This window comes from Osmerus eperlanus, chromosome 10, assembly GCF_963692335.1.
Source record: "Osmerus eperlanus chromosome 10, fOsmEpe2.1, whole genome shotgun sequence".
Classification (NCBI taxonomy): domain Eukaryota; kingdom Metazoa; phylum Chordata; class Actinopteri; order Osmeriformes; family Osmeridae; genus Osmerus; species Osmerus eperlanus.
The window spans coordinates 10960071-10983769 of NC_085027.1; the positions used below are offsets into that span (position 1 = coordinate 10960071).

General features: G+C 40.8%; 2 protein-coding genes and 1 non-coding gene across 12 annotated transcripts in view; all 3 read right to left on the bottom strand.

Moving 5' to 3' along the window:
* LOC134027780 (C-myc promoter-binding protein-like) overlaps positions 1 to 10641 on the bottom strand; it is a 41440-nt gene extending 30799 nt beyond the window's left edge. For all 10 annotated transcript variants that reach the window (XM_062470885.1, XM_062470883.1, XM_062470878.1 and 7 more), the window contains exons 1-3: positions 10479 to 10641; positions 1991 to 2321; positions 647 to 893 (exon numbers count right to left, since the gene is read on the bottom strand). In XM_062470885.1, coding sequence (XP_062326869.1) covers positions 647 to 893; positions 1991 to 2301 — 558 coding nt within the window. In that variant the 5' untranslated portion in view covers positions 2302 to 2321; positions 10479 to 10641. The remainder of the gene's footprint in view (positions 1 to 646; positions 894 to 1990; positions 2322 to 10478) is intronic.
* Positions 10642 to 11203: 562 nt separating this feature from the next.
* trnaq-cug (transfer RNA glutamine (anticodon CUG)) lies at positions 11204 to 11275 on the bottom strand. The gene has a single exon. It is a non-coding gene; the product is annotated as a tRNA-Gln (tRNA).
* Positions 11276 to 14846: 3571 nt separating this feature from the next.
* On the bottom strand, positions 14847 to 23360 carry LOC134027985 (calcium and integrin-binding family member 2-like). Its single transcript, XM_062471272.1, has 6 exons — positions 23012 to 23360; positions 22220 to 22254; positions 19115 to 19226; positions 17624 to 17771; positions 17318 to 17513; positions 14847 to 15881 (listed from the first exon to the last, which is right to left on the bottom strand). The coding sequence occupies exons 1-6, from the start codon at positions 23060 to 23062 to the stop codon at positions 15860 to 15862; spliced, it is 564 nt and encodes a 187-aa protein (XP_062327256.1). The 5' UTR covers positions 23063 to 23360; the 3' UTR covers positions 14847 to 15859.
* Between the last annotated feature and the right edge of the window lie 339 nt (positions 23361 to 23699).

The following is a 23699-nucleotide window of genomic DNA, read 5'->3' on the forward strand; positions in this document are numbered from 1 at the left end:
ATAATTCCCTGCTCTCAATCTAAAAATGTATGTTTATGTTATATATACAGTGTTTCCTCTACCATTATATTAGTGGGGCGCCCCGCCCCCCCCCCAATGGAACCCCCCGCCCCCCTGGAAGGTCAAGTAAATAAAATTACAAAATTACAAAATAAAAAAAGATCACAAAATAAGTCATTTAAGGTTACCTTTCCTATAAAACAGGTATATAGCTTGCTCTTTTATTAAACAAACTAAATGGCCTTATGTTATTTATCTTATTTACACAACGGCATGTCATTTCTGTCTCATGGTCGGGAGACCATGACTCCCCCAAAAGCTGTAAACCTAGGGAAAACACTGATATAGAACACCCCCGTTTCCAAGACAAGCCCCAATTCACCGTGTGGCAATAGATGCTTCTCTTGCCAGGGAGAGTGAGAATTTGTGGTGGCTCTTCCTGTTTTTACAGTTTGCATGTCAAACAAAGGGCATCCTGATACAATGTCAATACAAGCATTTTTTTACGTTTTCCTCCTCTGAACAAGCCCCAGAGCTCGCTGACCTATCAAGCCTTTATCACGACAAACATTCTTTTGCATGCAAAACTCAATGTCAACATGACCTCCCTGCTTGTCCAGAGACACACCCGAGGCAGCCATCTTACCAAGCTGCTGTTGAGGTTCTTCTCCACCTTGCAGAAGGTGTGCGGGGGAGTCTCGCCCTTGCCCGGGATGATTATGCAGATGTCTGTGACGGCCAGGGCGGCGTGTGGCTGGCTCTCAGGTGCCCGGCGGTAAGTGATGTAGATGCGTTGGGACGAGGTGCTGCTGATGTTTGCTGGACGGCCAGAGGGAGTGGTCTGGATGATGTGGCAGCCCTGTTTCAGGCGCTCCTTCCACTCGTACAGAACACTGGGGAGGGAGCAAAACGTGAGGGGAAAGGGAAAACATTTATTAAAAAGTGAAGCTTCAGTGATAGGTCATTGCACGGCTAGCACTACTGTGATCAGTATATACCTTATTTTTTAGCAAGCAACTATACCGAAAGGCTTTCAGTAGGTTACAAATAACATGGTGGGAAACTGTTCGAAATGAGGGGTTGGTACTTCACAGAAAATGAAGCTGTGCATAAATTCCCAGCCTGTTGTGTCTTTTCCATTCAGGTCACGGTGACATTCAGGGGCCAGTGTTACATTAGTACAAGAGGGAACGTTTCAGAGTTCGAACAATGACTTTGATATATTATGAAGCTAAGCCTAATATTTACCACCGAGCTTGGGAAATGGGGCCATTTCCGCTCAAGCTCGGCAGCAATGGGGTGAAGATCTATCTCTATGGTAACCAGAGAGGTGGTCTGGGCTTTGCCGCCATGTTGGGAGAACACGCTAATGGCTAATGGTGGGAGCCGACTGGGAGAGTGTGTTTACTCGCCTTCGACCTTACACCACCAGACTCAAGAGACTCGCTCGCACACAAAATAATGACATACACATTCCATTTTACCCCATACAAGAACCTGAATACATGGCCACGCACGCTGTCATTCTGTTTATGACACCCAACCACAGACCAAGCTGATTACTACCTCTCACAATGCAGTCGGAAGCACAAGCTCTCTGGGTAATCACCAGATAAGGCCTGTCGGTACAGAGGCTCTGTGTAAGCGCCTGATAAGCACTAAACATGGCAGGTTCAGAGGCTAGCCTAGCACACTTAGCCCTGTCCTCGTCTGCCTCTCAGCGCGAGATGTGAGGGAGCCCTAGGTTTTCTGCTTTTCGTAACGAGGCTGCTTCAAAACAGTTTCGATGGAAAAGGTTCAGCCAATTTAGTAACCCCACAGATTTAGTCCTAGTTCAAATTAGTCAGCCCTACTTCTGAAGAAACGAGGAGATTACCATTTTCAATATCAATTCCAGAGGTTTAGTGCAGCAAACTTAATCGTGGTTATAACATCACCGCGTCACTGTTTGGACGTCACACGCTCATCCTCTCCAGGCTCTTCCACTCACCCCAGGTCGGTGAGCGGAGGCTTGTCACGCCCTCGCCGGTAGCAGAGGAAGATCTGCGGCGCCATGAGGCCGCCGTTGTTCAGGTCGGCTGACAGGCCCGAGGGGGTGGTTTCCACACAGGTGTAGCCGGACGGCACCTCCTCCCCCAGCGACCGCATCACCACGGCCACGTCGGTGATGGGCGCCTTGGGCTTGGCCATCTTGTGGCAGACATCATCGAAGTGGATTTCCTGGTCCAGCGGCGTGGAGGCGTCTGTCAGGCCGGCTACCACAAAGTAGTCTGCTACGCGAGGGCCTTTGTCCTCCATCATCTCCCATCCCCGCCGGCTGTCTGCACATGGAGAATGAGGGGAGGGGAAGAAAGGGAGGAAAGGAAGAAGGGTGTGGAAATGAGGGGAAAGTGGAGAAAAGAAATGGGGCAGAGGTGGAAACGTTTATGAAAATGTATATCATTTTCTTGGTGCTCCTTAGCCTCTTCTTTGTCCTCCCTAAATGGATTTGCCGTACAAGTCCAATACAAAGAGTTCCCAGGAATGAAGTCATAAATAAAAACTAGTGAAACAGATAAAAACAAAGAGAGAAGGAAAGGAATGGGGCGTATCAGATACAAATTGATTTAAGGAGAGGTATGTGAGGACTGACTGACTAGGTGTGTGGTTCTTCCCTTTGGCATTTAAGAACAATTATACACTGTACAGGCATTAAGCCTGGAGATTTTGAGGCTTTCTGCATATTTAAAAAGTTATCATTTTGTATTATATTAGTCAAAAGCAAACAAAAGATTTTACTTCTGCAACAAATGTGTCTGCTGGGATGGTAATAGAAGTTTACAGTAACTGGTGCTCAAGCCTTTGGGTGTGGTGGAATATACTCTGATTTCAGTATGTCTTCAATTTGCCTTAGTAACCGGATTCATCCTTCAACTCCCTGACACCGGGCGGAGCACAGGGATAATAGTCTGTCTCAATGGGTAAACGCAAAGTCATGTCACTCATCTAAGCTCTCCTGCTGTCTTCACAAGAGTTCAGAACACAAACCTGCTTAGTTTATGCACAAATGTAATTAGATATATACTGGAGAATACATCCCGGACTAATTTAATGTATTTTCCTTCTTTTTTTTAAACACAGGACTACATCCTGGAAAATGTCAAATGTAATGGTGACAGGCATGTTGAAATCAAAACCATGTTCCCCACTTGGCATGTCTAAAGCACAATTGAGACCTTGTATTTTCAATTCCTGATGCTCTAGAGAAACAGTGGAAACTATTTTTTTATCTGGGAGTCAAAAAATGCTACAAAATTTAAAGGAGTCAGTAAGGCTATGCCTGCGATTCCAAACAGTGAGGGTGTGGAGAGTGTAGTCTAGCCTAATTAGCAGGGTGTTAGCTTAATGTGTTGGCAGCAGGCTAACTTCAAGGTTGGCAACACAAAAGGCCAACTCACTGGGAGACAGATCAGTGTTAACTTAGACTGTCAAGCAAACCCCTACTTCTTTACCTTAGACTTGGCTTTAACTGCTAGCTTAGTGTTTTTTTAGTGCAGTTCCAATAGTGCTTGAACATTGCTGTTGTGCAGTAGCATTATTTCCAAACGAGCAAATGGACATTAGCTATCCTCTACTGAGTCCTACAGTACACTAGCTTTGACCATGGCTGTGTGAGGGGCAAAGGCAGGGTCAATGAGGCTGTTTTTCATACCATACTGGGAAATAGGAGACAAGTGTATTCCGAATCAATCACCCCTCCCTCCATACCTCGACTGTCTCATCCAACTATTGACAGATGGACAGAAAATCCTTGTTCACTGTGTAATGCCACTTCCACTCCTATTACAAAAAGATCATCATTTTTTCCTACTGTGAGAATGCAGACTAAAAGTCATCTGACATAAGACAAACGGAATTTGATCCCACATAATGCATAATGGCTTATGATCTGAATGAAGAGGTTTCTCTATTCTGTTCAAATAGTCAACATGCGTTCCATTGTATTTGCAAGGCTTGTCCCTACTAAAAATAAGTTATTAGCCTTCGCAATTAATCAGCTGTTTGGCGGGACCAACTTTAGATTCAGTGTACAGGGCATCTTGAAATCCATGGTGAGACAAAAATAAACTATGTGGTGGTATTTCCACAAGCTTCTGACCCAAAAACATGTGACTTCCAACCGAAATCTTACCAGCCTAGTCCTCACTACTTGAAGACATACTTAGGGTAGCCAAGTCTGTGATGGTTTTAATCCTGCCCTTTTTCAGAGTGGTGTTTCATTAATCCACATGAATAAAGGGTCCGTCACCCCCTTTCTGTTCCAGTGGATTGATGGGAGTGGCTGAAACGCAGCCGTGAAAGGGCTGCGTGTAGACGTGAGGGACGGCCCATGTTGAACACGTACAAGTCACGGATGTTTCACATGCACACAAGAAACACGCACAGATTAAAACCCCCGCTCTCCCACGCAAGTAAAACTTGGAGTGTGTGTGACCTATTGGCACGAATCACACACCTCCAGAAATGTGAGAGGTTCCATACTGCAGGGTGCTAAAGCGGGAGCAGATGTGCATGCGGCTAAGGACAACAACAGCGCCAGCGTACCCCAGGCAGCATTCCACCAGTTCACAGGCATTACGATGGGCAAAAGTCAACACAGAGAATGTGGGTGTGTGTGTGTTGACATCCTCCTGCCTAGACATTGAAGACAGACTTAGGCAGACTAATTCAGGACTGTGGTACAAGGTAGGGGACGCTGTGGGTCAGTTCTGGTATCTGGGTGGTGATATGGCCTCTAGCTTACTTACTCTTGTAAGAACATCAGGTGAGCCATAATTACAGAATAGTTATCGACGAACGCCGATAGATGTTTTTTCATTAACTTGCCTAGGGCTTCAAGGGGTAAAGCCCCAGAGTGGATTTCTTGCTTTATCATTTAGTACATTAGACCTTGCATTGTGAAACTAACTTATAAAATAACTGAGCAGTTTATACTATAGCCTACAAGAATGCTTATCAAAAGCCATAACTATTGGCTGGATGGTTTCAAATGAGAAGTCTGCCTCTAGTTTGCATGAGCCTACAGATAATACAGGCAAAAAGCCTGGTCTAGCGCACTATTCCTGTGCACGTCGAAGCTCCTCTTTTAGACCACACAGCCACGAGACAGGCCAGAGTATGCAACTCATCCTGACCATGCTGCTAGTCTGCTAAAAATACAGCGCAAAAAAGGGACAAGAAAAAATAACTGCACTGTGACGTGCATTACATAAGCATTATATATAGGAACCCAATCCTCGGTTCTCCCTCTCTTCCCCATCCCAACCCTTATATCCCTACTCTCTGCCTCCCTGTCAGAAGTAGAATACCTCCAGAATTGTAGATGTCACCATGGCAACCCAGGAGACAAAATGACAGATCATGAGACTTGTTCTTATGATGACCTGCTCCAGTAAACGGTCGGACAGATCATTGTCAAGTCTCAATAGATTAAGGACAGAAATTAGATCTTCAAATTGTGCAGCCACTACTCGGACCACAAAAAGCACAATCTCTACACTCTTAACATTGAAACTGAACTAAAACTGTAAGTCACTTGAGACTCAGTCTTCCATTTCAGCAGCAGATTCTGCATCCCAGTGAAAGTGGGCTACGTGGCTGTCCCACTGCTCTATGCCAGACCAGCTCTAGAAGAGCGCTGGAGAAAATCCAATCTCTGAGTCTTCTTCCCACCTTCCTGCAAGTCCCAGCAGACCCTGAAGGAGCACTGTCCGCCCCTGTAAGGACCACACCAGGAGTATTCCTCAGCAGTTCTGTGGCATGACAGTAAATATTTATGCTGTTCTGAATTATTTACCATGCTAGCATGACAAAGGAAAAGCAGACATCTTTTGTCCTGAGACAGGTCTTTCCCAATTCTTTCCAACTCTTGCAATGCTTTTCAAACCGAGCAAAGCAATGTTTCAGTACCACCCATAAGGTAGTGAAACACTGATAGTGCTTACAACACTGATGTTGTGTTTTAGTGATATGGCTATAATAGTGCCAATATGGGGTGTGCAAACCCTAAAGTACATTAGACTGGCTCTCTACTTTCAAATCAGATTTGGTCTGTTACGATAGTCACAAGAAACTCAACAAATCCAAAAACCTTCATGTGGGAAGAGCCTGGGCTAAACCCACTTGACCCCCACACCCTAGCAAGGCTACAGCTCGTTACACAGTGAGAGAGAGAGAGAGAGAGGGGGGGGGGGGTAGACCCCACAATAACTCTGAGTCCTTGACCATAGGGGTTTGTTAAAAGATAACATGATAAAGCAATATCCTCCAGCTGTCCAAAGCTCAGTAGTGCCAAGGTTGAGGGAAGCCAATAAAAAGTGCTCTCTTTCAGGGTCTCAGAACGCCCCTGCTGGTAACACCCAGCTGTGTGGATGTCCAACAGAGGAGTGGACATGGCCAAGGAACGGACAGCGCAGGTTGCACACTGACAGGAGAGTACAGGGTCTGAGGGAGGAGAGAAGAATGGCTTCACTGAGAAACATAAACATAAGTCAGTAGGAAGCCTCCATGACCAAGCATCTGCCTCTAGTTTGTCCAAAAAGGGTGGCGTCCACTTCCCGTCCCTCTCAGACAGGCACGTAAACCCATCTTTTATCTGGAGGGAGTTTGTTATACGGTGATATATGTTTGTTATGTAATTGAGGCGTGAACAGAGGCGAAAACGTGAGCAGATTTGTTGACAGGAGTTTGACTTGGTTCCTTGACAAAATGCATGATTCAGGAATAAGAGCCTGTAAATAGGCAAGTACATTTCCACAAGGGAATACATTACAATAAAGCTTTGCGTTGTGCTGTGCATCTCTAGAGGAGGGTAAGGTGGCACAATCTGGGCATGTATAGAATTCAAGATTTACAGCATGTCCTGGTTGAACAGCCAAACTGGAACATTGGTCATTGGCATAAATCACTGTGAATGCTTGTTGGAAGTTATGGCTGGATAGCAAGCAACAGGCCAAGAGGAATGACACTAAGAGCTTCCTTGGATACCCTTTCTCACACAAGAGACTGAGATGTCTCGTTTCAAATGAACACATTGTGAGACACATTATGTGCCTTTTCACTGAAGTATTTGGATTTGAAGACAAATATATTTTACGTCTCCCAGGGGCAGAACTGTCAAACCAAAGAATGCCTTTGACTGTTCAACTGCTCACAATAGTAAGATTTCCACATTTCAGAAAGAGAGAGGAGAAAGAGAAAAGAGAGATTCAGATGTTTTGTGGCTCTGAAGTTAAAAAGGTTGTTGGATTGACAACTATAGCCTCATCTTGTTTGTTCAGGTATATCTGAATAAGGGCATTGTGATTCATAATGAATGTTGTGTTCAAAGTAGGCTACGCACAACAATCCTCAACTTCCTTAGCCAAGTATAAATTATCTTCAACAGAAAGTCCCTAATGTAAAATGTTACAGCGGCCTGGCATTTTAAGAATGTTGCTGGTTTTTCCACTTTGTGTGAAGAGGCTTTATTGTTTTCTCTTCACAGGCAGAAGGTTTGCTTCTCTATCACCATATCACTCTTCAAGACCCAGTCCTTGTGAAGCTAAAGTGAGATTCTCAAGGTTAGGCAGTGTCCTTTATTGACATGTGGTGGCAATAATTACTGCTGGCTTTGGAGACAACAATAATATAACTTTTTCTTGTAGGCCTTGAGTTAATACACGGCTCCTGAAAATCTTCAAGAACATCAGATTCTTTTTCCTCTCTTGAACACAGATTTTATTAGAAAGATGAACTGGACACCGGCAAAGCATGCAGCCAAGACAACATTTAAAAATATATAACTTTGCTATCTGTGAATATATGTTGACATTTAAGTTAATACAATATATTTTAAGGCTTACACAATGAGGAAAACCACACAATATGTGAGGTCTGATGACTGATTTATAAAGTCTGTGGACTACAATTGATATGCATGCAGTACACATGAAATTGCCTCTTATTTCATCCATAATGGATGCAATATTATTGCCGGGCAAACTGCAAAGCTAGAATCTGTCCACCAGGTAAAATGATACTTCCTACATTATGAAGCAAGTTTCCTCGTCTTTCTGGGCCATTCTAACTGAGGAAATGGCCTTGCCCTGCCCATATTACTGCTTGCCCGGCAACAGGTTACTAAGCCCTGCCAGGAAAAAATGAATTGGACAAGCAGGTAATGAAAAGCACAGTTTACCAGATGTGGCAGATCGTCTCAGAGTATCATCTCAGTGGAGTTCCACACCATAGAGTTTGGCTCATGGCCCAGAAGGAATGAAAGTGTTGTCTCCAGGAAACAGCATCTCCCCCAACCTCTAAGCATTTTACTTTCTAATTCCCCATAGGTAGAAAACATTAAGAGAGCATGTGTGACATTAGGGCAGTCACATCCCAGAGCACACACTTTTTGTCTAACTTGTTTTATTCCCAGCTTTCTTGTTACATACTGTAGGAGCTCTGATGAGGCTATGTGACTTATGAGGTCAGGTAATAGTTTTCTACTACCAAGCTTTATTTTCAGTGTCTAAGAGAAATAGCAGTAATGAGGAGCCATTCAATGGTCTTAAGTTTGCTTTCAGGTAGACATCTGCATGAAAGTACAAGAGAAAGAGACCAAATACGACCTAGTGTAAACGACAGTGAAGGTTGTCAAGTTAAATCAGAAGTTTCATTCCTGGGGTGATCCAGAAAACATAGTAAATAAAAGACATAACTAAGGTTGGGCCTTCCTCATTTCATCCAAGCAAAATGCTAAAAAAAAACTAAGCCCAACCATTCTACCTTCTGAAATCACTTAACCAAAATTGTGTTTGTAATGTCAAATTAAGCCTAACTGATGCTTTGGGGTTCAATTAACGTTTAGTCTGTGGGATGCCCTGATGGTATGTTTTCCTCAGGTCTGGTTAGCAGAAATGTCCATTTCCACTAAGATTTTATTATTTTGGTGTCTTAAAAGGCCATTGGTAATGTGCAGTTTTGCTTGGTGATATGAAAACCATTCAACTGTAGGTCACCACTGAGCCAGGTCAAAGTAATCGTAATGGTTACTGAGAATAGCCAATGTGTTGTATTCAGTCGGCTTAACAGACATGATCTGGCCTTTGATATTTTCTTCACTTCTGCAGTAACGCTACTTCTGTAAGACTCCTTGACATTCCTGTCAATATTAGTTCATTTGCATACTCACTTGTCTGCAAGTTCCATGTGTTTTGCTTCTGTAATTCACATCTTGTCCTCCTTAACATTCCACTGTGGGGGACACCCACAGGAAACGCCAACATACACGGGCCAACCACACAGACTGTAGACATTTCAAGTATTCTTACACTGTAAGCAACTGAGTGACAATTGAAGCTCAAGATCATGGACATATGTGATCCATACAAGACCTAGCTAATGTTGGCTACTGCAGTTTTTGCAAGGCTGAAGCAGGCTAGGTATAAAATGCTTCTTCAGTTCATTTGTATGGTGAGGTTACAGTCTGATAATAGTTCTGTTATGCTCAACTCTAGTTCTTAAATCACAGGGTAACACTGTGACGGATACATGATTTTGACCAAACGTGCCTGTCCTGTGTCACCACTAAAACACAAGTGTTAGGAAATTATGATGCATTCCCCATTACCCCTTAAGCTAACATCATTGCTAGTGTACTTGGGTTGGGTGCTTACCTCCACGTCATATCAACTTTTAAATTGAAGTGTGCATCGATTCTGCTCTTACGGTATCTTTGCTACTATAAATTGTTTTGACTCAGACAAAAGGATCTAGCATTTTCAACATATATATTTTTTTATGCGTAAAGCCAGAAATTGTCCATCTCAATTTGCAAGCGGGTTATCTTAATAATGCGAATGTATAAAGGTGATTTCCATGGTAGTATTGAAGTTATCCTGAACTCTATACTCTTTTCCAAACTGTCAGAAAACAGTTTGAGCAGGAATACCCTTTCTGGATATCTTTTAACACCGTGAACAGAGTAAAACATCACGTGCTGCAAATGAACAAAACTTGTTTCCTTAACTAAATCAGTTTATCATTTGTGGCAGGGTACGCAGTGGATATTAGGCTGTCACGATTCTGTTTATAACAACTTTGTAATAAATGCGGCAACTCAAATAAATCAGCGACAACGGTTTGGCCAATTGGCTAGCGACGTATACTCCGCAAAGGGACACTCAGCGAGGGTGAGGACTGCCTACACAGCAGGGACAATATGGGTCAAACTATGACATGCCACTTTACACATGATTAGCTATCTGTGGCCTGCTAAACAAGGCAGTCATTGTTAGTTATTTACTACAATACCTCAATAAACAAGACCAGTACGCCGAAAAGATAGGCCTCCCTGACAAGGCAGAAGGATACGAGTTGGATGTCTAAACGAGCGAGCTCTAGTATAAACTCAGAGCAGTCAGTCAGTAAATAACCACAAAATAACGGTTCTTAATACTTACACCTTTTGCAAATGTGACGAGTCTTCTCACAACTTGAACTGGTGTGGCTTAAAACCCCACTTTCATAACAAATGTAAATATTTAAACAAGCGACAAGTGCTTGAAATACAATTTACTGTCCAGCTCCGGCCGATCCGACACTACCTTCCGCCATTTTGGTTGTGATGAGGGTGGGGGGGTGCACCTTTCGCGCTGTACTCAAATCTGTCTCAACGTTTGCTTGGTTTTTGCCAAGCATCATCATAGTTTTACGCCGATACCATCAGGTGGGTGCTTTTGCAATCTTTAAATTTGACAGTCAACTGCCTATGCCCCTATTTGGTTTAATGTTAATTTGAAATTCATACAATGAACAGTACCAAAAAATATTTATTTACTGAAAGTCTGTTAAAATCTACAAGTAGAAACTTGAAGTAGCATGATGGTAAACATTGTACTGCGGTTTACTTTTATAAATTTTGTATTTATTTTAGGAACTCAACTATTAAACTATTCCACAAAGCATACCCCAGATGGTGTCATCTTTAGTCCGTGGTTCCATGGACTATTCTGCCAGCTAGTGGTTAAGAGTTGTAAAGGCTTCCTATTGATGATAATACATAACGTGCCCTTCATTACACTCCGTTTTGTCTCAATGTTGCGCAAGACTCCGTTTCTGACTCTAGAAACGACGCTTCGGAGAAAGCAAAACTTTCTAATCGGATTCTCAGCTGATGTTAAAATGTAGGTCCTACCGAGATTTGAACTCGGATCGCTGGATTCAGAGTCCAGAGTGCTAACCATTACACCATAGAACCTCGTGTTCACCGCAATAGAAAACAGTGACTTTATTCCTGTACCTCTTTGTAATAAATGTTATGTGTCCTTATTTAGGCTGATTGTACACTGGCTAACAGAGCTCCCCCCTCACGTGTGTGGGGGGGATTTAGAGAAACCAAACGCTAAACATTGGGTAACAAACAAAAGAGGATATTATCACGAAGTGGTAGTACAGCAACGTTATTGTGTTATATTGATTTGCAAAATAAGCAGAGGTGGTCTGGCTTAATCCACGATCAGTCAGATAAATGTCTGGGTTATTTCATGTAAACTACAGAATTCATATACTTACCATTATGTTTGCTTGTCTTGATGTCCTGGTTGATTGAGCTATACATTTCATGCTCAGTGCAAGCCAAAATAATGCTTAGGCTTAGTTAATGCTCAGTTTCATTTAATTTTAACATTAACTGACTTTTGTTTTTTTAGCCACTCAAAGATAACACCATCTTTGTACTTCCTTCCCACGATGAGGTCAGGTGTAATTGGAAGCTCATGCTTGTAGACATTAGTGCTGTGTACTTCTTAATGGCTTAGCCTGAAGCTAAATGTCATGCAGAAATGACTTGACTTTACCACTGCACATGAAATGTTAAATTCATTTCTTATCTGTGCACTTTGAGCAGGTTAACAGGGTGGTATAATAATAGTTTCTTGGAGAATATGATTCCATCTGCCTTAATACAATCACTCAGAAACAGACGATTAGATGGGCCCGTCAGCGAATCAAATGTGGCACTGTTGAGAAGATGTGCAGGTGCATGTCTGTTGAATTAACATATTTTAAAGCTTATGGAGGAGTTATATCTCTCTTGTCGTGGCAGCAGCTAGCCTTAAATGTGCACAATGGTACTTTTTACCTACAAAAAGAAAAGTTGGAAGTGTGGTCGAATCAGTGATGAATATAACACTGGGATGTGCACTGTGGGCAAAAGATACAGCATCCTGCACAAGATCATGACTGTTAAAAGGAGACTATAACTCACAAAAGACACATACACACCTGCCAAACTCTGGGACAAAACTGCAATAAAGTCAGAGAAGAGACAAAACAGGGGTGAGTTTTAAATTGTCTCCTGTGTGAAGTCTTATTTTCTACACCAGCAATCCTGACCAGGCTTTTAACAGGGATATTACAAGAGCCTTCAGACAGAACCCCCTTTTTCAATTTTGCCATAACTAGCCCTTCTGCGCTCTCCTTGGCCAAGATCCAGCTGTAGCTAGCTTCATAACTCAGGGCTTGGCGGGCCCCCTGGACGTTCCCTCTGAATGCGTTCTGGCATGCACAGGTACAAAGAGGTCTGGAACACTGTAATGAAAACTAAAGGTGAAATTTGAAATCAGTCATCCGAGTTACAGCCACAGTGGCCATCGTGGGTTGTTGAACTGACACAGGGACGTAGAGGTCAACACAAATATATTAACGTTAGGAACCTATTAGCGCCCAAAATAATTGATCTGCAGTGTTTAACTGACTCTCTAATTTAAAAAAAGTTGACATTGAGGCTACCATAGCAGATTTGAGATTAATTACCCTGAAAAGAGACCGCCCATGGCCCAAACAGTTTTTTTGTGAATTATTATTGTTCAGTTGGTTCATTCAAAGAGCAAAGCATAGCAGAGCTTCTTAGAAATAAATATATACAGAATGCTCCATTCTGCTATTTTACCCAGGATAAGCTTTTTTATCTAATCGAAAGCCCAACTCCACAGTCTGGTAGCTTTTTTGCTCTTGCCGTAAAGTGTAAACAAATCATCGTGCCAAACACGTCCACGTATACATTTTTGCTGGTTAGATATCCCTGAGATCCCAGGATTCATGAAGTCTACAAAAGTGAGTTGAACCCTGTCACAGATAATGGGCAGGAACAACATCTTCATCATATCAAGGATGTTATCAAGATGTCAGCCACAACAGCTGCACTATTTCATGTCTGAGTTTTAAATATTTACTGCAGGCTTCACATCATAAATAACAGTAGGATATGGTAATGTGTTAGGATGTGCAACATAGAGGGCTTTTCTCCATACTGAAAAAGGTAAGGTAAATTCATCTGAATATTAGGTCTCAGAATTCTTTCAAGGGGCTCTACCAGAGTTAGCTCCAGGGGAAAGAAGGGTTGTGTATTGCCTTCCCAGTTTAATGTTACCCACTCAACTGATAATGATGGCAAATTGCTCATTCACAATAACAAAAATGTCAACTGAGATACCTAACCTTGCTTCTGTTTTTAAGAGAGGATGCATTCAGAAGACAAATACAGCTGTTTCTTCCCAGAGGACAACAACTATCCAGTCTGGAAATTCCATTATTTGGAAACAAACAATGTATGGAGGTGTCCTTTGACAGTTAGGAGCCACACGTGTAGTCTGAAAGCTTATATAAATGTAACATGGCGCCACAGTCAGGGAATAAGATGAGACTGACTGCAGCGGAGTGAGGGGGCCAGTGGCTGCAGCATTGAGGACACAGCGTCACCGGACTTGGCCGAGCGGCGTAATGAGAATCAATGTCTTTATGGCCGCTTTAGTGCTTCAGCGATATCCCTTTCACTATGGAACTCTATAACAGAGACTGCATGGTATTGGAAACCAGACCCAGCAGATGCTAGGCGAGGTAGAGAATAGCCAATTAATAGAGCAGCACAATCAGTGTGATCTCCTCTGCCTGCAAGTACGATAGGCATTCTCATAAAGGGAGCTGGAGGGGATGTGATGAGAAATTAAGTGGTTGTTAAGCTTGGGCCCATGCTTAACGGCCATACCCACACTGGAAGAAAAGTTTGGAACTTGTCCCGTTTTCCAATTTCCTCCTTGTCCTTTGAAGTATTATCATTGGGTCTTATGTAAGGACGAATTTATTCAATTACATTCAGGTATCTGCACTGTTGAAAATTGCTTACTGGCTATATTCAAATTACAATCCATTTTCACTGGTTGGCTAAAGGAGGATGTATGGGTTTTATGGCTACATGATGTCCTTCTTTGGTTTTTATAGATGGTATAGGTTGCAGCTCAAGGAAATTTACTAGTACATTGCTTAGTGATATCTTATTTCCATAAAATTCATGCACACACAACAGTAGGTGCATATGTAGAGTACCTCTTTTCTAAAAACAGCAAGTGTGCATTAGCATAATTATGGTTTCTAATAGCATTCATAGCATTTTCAAATGGGCATTGCAGAGACAATGCATTCATCTTTCAGTTGCAAAGCATCTCATAAGAACACATTCTAAAATAATGTACAGTATGACATCCAACTCTCTTCATCAAGTACTTTAAAAACTTTACATTACCAATTATGTAACTAAATACATTGTCTGCACTTCTAGTGCTAACGCTGCAATGTTTAGCAAACTTTATGAGGTTTGAAAATGTTGAATATCTTTACAGTTTATTTTGGAATTATCCCATTAATCCAAAAAAACACAAAATTCTAGCCTAATCTGTCATCTTTTAAAATATGCACTTTATTAAAGGTTAATTTTGCAATAAAATAGTATTACCCAAAGTTGAAAAATTAGCTGAAAAACTTCACTGCACATCTTGCAACCGAAAATGTATTTATTCAAGTCTAGCCAAATGTTATAATAATATTGTAAATACTGAAAACTTCATTCATAAGTAAATTACTGCTATTGTATCAGGTTTAGAGGCATGAAAAGGTATCAAAGCATGACATTATGGTGGAGACGAAGCCCTTCCATCAACTGAATAACAGTTTAGTATGATTGTCAATATGCTCCATTAGGTTAGACAATACTTGATGAGAAATAAAAAGATATTAGCAATTTACATTGGTCTCATGCACATCACGAAGACAGATTGCATAGCTCCTGACTGTTCTGTCTTATGTGCTAAAACTGTGCTTTTATACTTTGTATGCATCTTTCTTTCTGGCATACACTTCCACTGCAAAAGCCCTTGAATTATGTTGTCCATTTTTTTGTCAGTAATTAAATAATGGTTACATGTCAAATATCACCTTCAAAAAAATCTGCAACAAAGTCCTAGGTTTGCTATTAAAACCCTTGCACATTGTGTAAGATAAGCACTACTGGTATCAAAATGATCCCATCTTGGATCACCCTCTGTTCACCACCATTGTTTGTTCCATTAGAGTTAATGTCCATCTAATTGTACAACTTTAAGGAATAAGAATTGATTACAGAGAAAACAATCATGCATTATTGATTTTCTCTTTCAAAGTGTCTAATGTGATACTTCCTGTAGAGCATGAATTGGCAAAAAGGCCTGTGCTTCCATGAAAAAGACCCCCAGGGTACACAATTCTGTATTCAAAACTCCTGGTTCCACTTTTCAGATTTTATCACAAAGGTCACATTGAAAATATACTTCAATGTTCAGATAGATCCCCACTTGTGTTTGGTAGGACAGGCACTGTGCTTCAGTGAGACTGAGGTCAGGGGCCTATCTGTGGTATGGTGATAGGGATCCTAAATGTCAAATCCCAAGTGTGCCTTGTGATGACTTCAGAGGAACTTGGATGTAGTTCTGCATCACCTCCATAGCAATGTTCTGTTCCTCATTGAGTTTCCTTAGATTCGTATATGGAAGGTGCTATAAGTAGACAATAAGAGTCATTGTTAGATATACAACATAATGTAATGCATTTCACACATTTACAATTTTCCCTCTTTTCAATGTGTCTCCAGGACCTGACATGATTAGACTGGAAAACATGGCAGTAATTATACATTTTCTTGTTTGGGCTAACTATTAATGCCAAATGACCGTAAATAGACTAGATATCATATTGTTATACTGTTGTCGCAAGATGGGTTTTCTGAGATGTTATTTTGCCAATGTCATTTTGTCACAGGACATTGATTCTTCAGCAGCATGACTGAAGCCAGAGGAGAGTACCACCAGCTGCAGTATTAATATTTCAATTATCCCAACACCTTTCAGAAAAATCCAAAAGACTCATGCTTGCTAACATTTCATGCCATTTCCTTACCATTACTTTTCTCTAAAGATTTATGTGTCACTCTGGCAGACTTTCAGTTAAGATTTACAAAAGCAACTTCTGAAGTGAGGAACAATGCCAGGCCAGGGAGGGGGATCACAGAACAGAACTCCAATACACCCATTAACCTACAAGTATGTTGCTAATAGTGCTACTTAAAGTGAAATAGAGGCACTGTACTGCCATTTTACAAGGGTTGGCCAGTGAACTATTACCAATGTCATATTGGACTGCACTGCCTTGACAGGTTGATAGACAGTTTATTCTCCCAAACAGTAGTAATGGCAGTCTTTTGCATGGACTATGTACCTCGAAAGAAGACTGCTGCCCCATTTCATGTAGGTGTGAAATAGAGACTAAGGAAAATACTTTATAATTGAGTTTGCAAAAGGTGCTGAAATTCATCAAAGTCTTTGAGAAAAAACAGCTTATGGTCTTTAAGGTTTTTCGTTTGAAAATGAGGAGAAATGTGGTGGGATGGCTTATTAATGGGCAATGCACCTCTCTCTTAGAGCTACCAACATGCCAGCTATGGCAACCGAACATTAGTCTTTCCCAGAGCTGTAACTTAAAATGAATTCACCAATGATAAACAAGGAAGACAAGTTGAAGCCAATCTAAAGCTGACCCTGTGTGATCGACAGATTTACAGGTAATTTTATTTCCAAGATAAATCAAGCTTTCAGAAATAGGTGGCCTTCCACTGGCTGTTTCATCTGCATGGTTTGGTACTGAAATAAAACAACTATTTACAATGACATGATCAATCACCCAAAAAATTGATCAAGCACTATTGACTCCTTATATTTTTGCTGAATTGCAGAATTCAAAGTCTCACTCATTTGACTCCATTCATCAAACTCAAGACTCAATGTTGTGGCTGTTTTTGTCCTAACATGTATTTCTGTAATGTACAAGGAACAACTTTGGCCTGAACTATTTAACAAACTTGAATACTGATGCAGATTGTTCTATCATAGGTACTTTTCCATCGTAAAGAATCCCTGTCCTCTTAGAATCGCTGTACCTTAAGAAATCTGGGGCTTTGGAGATCATGTTCTCAAAGTCAGCAAAGGAGAGCTTGCTATCTCCATCCAGATCTGCCTCCTCGATAGCCTTGTCACACACCAGGTTGACCTCCTCCGGAGTCAGCTCCCCTTTCGTCAACTTCGTCAATGTCTTCTCCATGTCCTCCTTACATATGAAGTTATCCACATTGAAATCTGTAAGCAAGGAAAATGTCACAGTTAATCAACAAGAAGTATGACTGATGGTGCCAATAGCATGTACTTTGACTTCTGACAACTATTCAGTCAGTGACATGGAGGCTCACCGTAGATCTTGAAAGCATATATTGTCTTCAGTTCTCGCGGTGCTGTTTCACACAGTACAGAGAACATGTCAACAAAGTCGTTGAAACTGAGGTTGCCTTCGCCATCTTCTGAGAAGGTCTCCACAATGCGATTTCTAAAAGGATTTTCCTTGAAAGGGAAGATACAGAGAAAACAGCTTGTTTTGACCAGTCAACTCTGTTGCACTGACAAGTACTTACTTGCACTGACAAGTACTTAATTGTGATACAGAACAAGACTAATGCACATGTCCAATCACTCTAAGAGCCTGTTTAATCGTATGTCCAGCAGCTCCTGATCTCACTCTCTCCACATTGCGTGCCAGGTTCCATTCATTAGCTAGTCATGTACTGTGCCGTCTCCCTGATTGCTATGTCAGCAAAGTGGCTCTTATCCCTCACCGTCAGCTAAGCTAGGCTATAGGCTAAGCTTAGCTGTAGGCTATAGGGTACACTCGGCTTGCCTAGGCTAAACTGAGTTAATTCATGTCAAAATCTGCACAGGTGAAACACAAATTTACGACTGTGTGACCTTTGGTGCCATTTTGGCTATGCTTGTTGTCAGGGAACCATCATTCATGCTTCCAAATGGCTCCAGTCTGTGGAAGTCAGGCACTGGGATGTTTACAACCACAGTGCTAGGTGATGGGACACTTATCATGTCCCTAGTATGAATGGGCTATGGATACTGTCTCTACACTCTTAATCCCCAGGGTGAAACATGTTATGGGTATGATTTGATGAGACAACATGCCACTTAATGTGACATGGGAATGGATGCAGTTTTATGGAGTGAAACCCAAAGTAATTGATTAATTTAATTGCTATAGTGTACAATTATAACATGAAGCTTTACCACATCGATTCTTATAGAGGGTTTAAATGAATAGCTTCTTATGTACGAAGCCTGTCATGACCTTGTTGGAGTTGTGCACTTTACATCTAGGTGTATTAATCTTTTAATCAGATGCAGCTGACTGTCTTTGGCTACTGGAAGACAAATATTAGTATGTATCCAGTCTTGGCTAGTTTTAGATGAAGACTAATCTAGAATTGAGAATCTGTACTGAGACACTTTTTGTCGATGACTAAGCTGAATCTCAGTTTGAACACTGCTGTGTCTGTTCAGTATGTTGCTCTCAACATGTAACAGGCCAGGCTGGGGATTGGCTGGAAGGGTGGGTGACATATTGAGGCTGACTAATCACAGTCGGTGCTGACTCAGCAGAGAGTGAATGGGATGTTTCTCACTGGCAGGGCTATCAGAGCAGTAATGACTACGGCCTCGGACACATGAATCCTCACTGATACAATGTCACTACTAACCCATTTCACTCCAACAGCATTTATTTCCCATAGGAGATTGTGTTTGGACCAACTTTTATTACACTTTCAGGTACTTTAAAAACGTTCATGGTCTACATTTTACATAAAAAAAATGGTATCATCATAACATAAAGAAGACATGCATACCTGCAGTTCTGGCATGCTGATGATCAGTGCCATAGGGAGTTTGATATCTGGCTCGTTGGTGTAATCCATTGGAACTAAGTGGGGAGCCAGCTCACGGTACCTGGCATGTAATCTTCAACAGAGAGAGGGAACACATGATGCACTGCAATATGTTAATATTTCACTCTGCAAATGATGGCACACTTTGTGTAAAGTATACTATACCTGCATACCTTTAGCGTAGAATAATTAATTTGGCCTTAAATCAACATCGTATGGTTTATAAATGGGAAAGGAATAAACAGATTAAGTGATTAACAACCATGTATCTTAAACCCATTCAACTGCTTTTTTATACCAGTTTGATATAGTGTATATTATTGGTAACTATGGTAAATAACAATATTTGAGCAAAGAGCAGTCATTCGGTCAAAGATGTGAGGAACCTTGGCTGAAACAGAGCTAAGAAGTTAAGGAGATGTTTACAGATCACATTTTAAATGAATACTAAAACCATTGCTTATTCTTCAGCAACTGAGCCTTTCTGGCGTTTATCTTATGTCTTCAGGGCAGTGTCACCACTTCTGGAGAGATAAATCCGTCTGCACGCGGGAGCGGCCAAACAGCTCTGTAAATTAGCCTTCAGGCCTTTGAGGTAGTGGTGAATGTACTTTATATCACACCATTCTGAACCTCCACACATCTCCACTGAAGGAAACAGTGAAATGCCATAAGGGGAACTTAATGTCTCAAATATCAGGGGGAAGCAATTCAAGACCGAAGACTAAATATGAAAAACACATCACCATTTTTGCATTTTTCAGCAAAGACACAAGGCCACATGAACATTTTGTGAAATTATTGTTTCCAAATGTTTTGAGAAATTACTATATTTCACACTCCCACGATCCTTTTACTCTCGTTGTCAATAAAGGTATCAGATGATAAGTTGTGAATTGCATGGGTAACTAATGCCCAAAACCTGCTCTATCACCACACAAGGGGCCAACCTTTTCTGCAAATGACCAATCAGAGGTTGTCTGGGGTGATCCCAGATCAACGTAATTTTCAGACTATAAACCTGAAAGAGATTCTCTCCTGGCAGGCAATTAGCATAGAGCAAAGCACTCCTGTCTTTAGAAAATGAATGAGTTTGGGAAGGATTCCAGAAGATACAGCACCTTGGCAGGCTGGTTTTGTGGTCCTAATCCATACAAGGATAAATCTTGATAGCAGATGGAACAAAACAAAATCTGACCACATGGATCATTTTGGCAAGATACGCCTTTCTTCTGTATAGGACATAAGTTACGATAGATCTAACTTAACATGGAAATCGTTGTTAGTCTTTATCATTTGCACTTTTCCAGACTCTAGGTAACTTTACTGATGGGGTACAATTATATAAACCTAAGTGAACCTAATGGTTGAAATGTTGTTACAGCACAGCCACACATTATTATCAATATAAAATAAGGACAGGGACTCCAGTGTACAGTGTATTGCCTGATGACCTTTAACTGAACCGTGTCCATAAACCATCAAATCCAAGGACAGAGAAAAAAATGCTATTTCAGTTCAAACAGGAAGGGAAACTCATACAGTATCCACTATCGCCATGACCGTACCTTGGGAACAGACAGCACTCAAATGGCTCTAGATAAAATATCTATCAGTTCACAAATAAAACCTCCGCTTTATATCAGGACCACCTACACAGTCAGTCTTCCTGCCTGCCCGCTGGTCTGCAGTAGAGCCCAGCTCATGACTTTGTGTTACTGGCGTTTCATGTGACTCACACTCCAGGCTGAAGGTTTATTGGCCCATTTGTGGCACATCTGTGCTTGCGGCAATCCATCTTGGGGGACTGTGTGTGCGTCATACAGCAGGACCCAGTGCTATCTTGCTGGGAATTCGTTCAACTCAAGTCTCCTGATACAATGTTGCCATGATGAGGATAATGTACCCTGAAGTGGTGTATGTTTTACAATGCCAGACAAAAGCAAAATGTGAGGATAAAATTGTCTGGTTCAACAGAGAGAGTGATTTTGACTATTAGTACTACTCCTACTACTACTAAGAACAGCTTTAATTGTTTTAAATATTTTAAATACAACTTAACCACATAAAGGTATGGTTACATTTACAATTGAACTTAAAATGTATTCTTCATGTTTTAAGATAATATACAAATTACGTGAATTAAAGGAACACTTCAGTAGTTTGCTAGTTAATGATGCATGAGGTAATCAATACACTACTGTAAACACAAACTCACTAAAGCAAAGAGACGTAATGAGCTAGCAAGAGAGCATTGATTACGCAGAACACACAATGAGTCAACAATTATCTGACTGTAATCTACAGTAAACTGATTCTCCAGAATGCTTCACAATGCAATATACTTAATCATAATATAAATCTCTGAAGTCATAATCCCATTGACTATGTAACATTTTGAAAGCAGTATTATGGTCATGACCTACATTTGAAGAAAATAAACGGCTGACAGAGAAAAAAAAACACCAGCCCCTGGCAACACTACAGCAATTTAATTGCTTTAGAATACTGAGGCCAGCAAAAACTAGCATGAGACAGAGTTTCACTGTTTTTGGACTAGCTCCAGTTACAGAGGCAGTTTGAAGTTAAGCAACAAAAGTGGGGGCTGTAGAAAACCACTGGTCAAAAAACGATGAAGAATAGACAGTAGATTGGCTATTAGATTGATGTGGGCCTAATTATATATACATGAGTAATAAAACCATTGGATGATTCTTGATTTACAGTCTTAATGAAAGTTCCTTTGCCCCAAATAACCAGCGAAATACATAATTACAAACTGTCTCTCAATTTTTTTTATTTAGAAACAACTCAGAAAGTATCTGGGCCAAGCCATTAAGATAATGGTTGAGTTGATTGTGTGCTCAACACCACTGAGACATACGTTTTATCGATGTGGTTGGCCCTGGCCCATTATGACTTTCTTATGAAGTGTCAAACATTCATGTTCACGTGTATTTAAGTTGTTGAAACAACCACATGGTACAACAGTCCTTCATTACAAGCTACTGAGACGACCTACAGAAGGTCTTTAAGCTGGGGTGGTAAAGCAGATATTTAACTTACCGTAGGATCTCTTTGCGTGTGAAGAAAGTGCAATCCTACAAGAGGAGCAGAACAAGACAATTGTGCAAGATTAAATCAGCAGTGGTAACCAGATATGGCTCTGCCATGATGATATGATAACGGCCAACATTTGGTAATGCGTCTGAGATTGTGTCCAGCAGGTCTGTTGTTAGACAAAGATAAAAGCCTAGTCTTAGAGGGAAACACAAGAATATAGCCAATTACACTAAATAGTTTCTATTACATATACTATAAGAAGCAGATTTTTTTCCAAACCAGATTCCATTACGAAGAGGCTTTTTGGACAACTTGGAAATCAATTGTAAACCATTTCTAAACTATGTATTTTATGGAATACCCATACCACTATTGTAATGGCTCTCACACGGTTCTTTGTTTGAAGTAGCACCTGTGAGAACAATGTTAAGAAGAACCCAGCGATGCTTCATGCAGAATGGGAGCTTGGACTTGATACATTGCTGGGCCAGGTCTAACCTTTGAAAGTACTATACAAGCCTGGATCAATTAACATTATAACATGCTATACTATATGAATAATGATCATTAGATGAGAATAATTAACGTTCCATAATAATGTAAAAATCTATATTGGTCTCATGAAGGTGTGTCTCTCTAACCTGAAACACAATGCATCACGCATATGATGTTGATGAAAATCAGTTAAATGTATTATTAATAATATATTTAAGTCTAAAATGGTAATGTGAATACAAAGGTTACATTATACATATTCAATAATAAATAGATAAATAAATATAACGCACATCTTACCTGATATGCCTCGAACTGTTCATCAGTAAATATTGTTTGCTTATTACCCATCCTAGTCGAGTAATTTTTCCATTACACAGACACATTACATTGGAAGTTCGTGATGCTTTTTCTGTTTTAGTAATTTAAGACGACATCATGTTCTCTGCATGAGAACATGATGGATGCATTCTCCAGACATATAATTTTTGATCGGGTTTCTTGGATTATTGGTATATTTACAAACAAAGTAGACGTCGTTGCAGAGCTCGTTATTTTAGACGCAGTCAAAGACAGAAATTCCTTTTCAAGCATTCTTGGAGTAGAGTGGCTCGCGCATTGAGTCCTTGTTGAACGTTGTTTCATCACTGGATTGTTTCAGGATGTTGCACACAGAGCAGATGAAAATGATGAACCACCAGGTGGCGCCATTTAAAAGTAATCTGCAATCAAAGATTAATATAATTTTATGAGTGTGCAGTAGCATTGCAACAAATATGGAATGCAACGATAATACCTATATCCTGTAATGCCAGGTAGTTATTAATAATTTTCTTATATATTTATTTTAAAACTCAAACAACAAAGTAGCGGTCATAGTAGTAGTAGTACAGTTTTAACAATGCACTGAGAAACTACATACTTTGTAAGTCAGTTAGTAGGCTACGGATTGAGATGAAAAGCATTAAAGTAGTAGCACTAAATATAT

Coding starts and splice junctions, on each gene's coding strand:
- LOC134027985 (XM_062471272.1), bottom strand. CDS start 23,062: ATGGGTAATAAGCAAACAATATTTACTGATGAACAGTTCGAGGCATAT. Junction 17,772..19,114: donor TCAGCATGCCAGAACTGCAG/GTATGCATGTCT, acceptor TTCCCTTTCAAG/GAAAATCCTTTTAGAAATCG. Junction 15,882..17,317: donor AAAGCCCCAGATTTCTTAAG/GTACAGCGATTC, acceptor GTCTACTTATAG/CACCTTCCATATACGAATCT.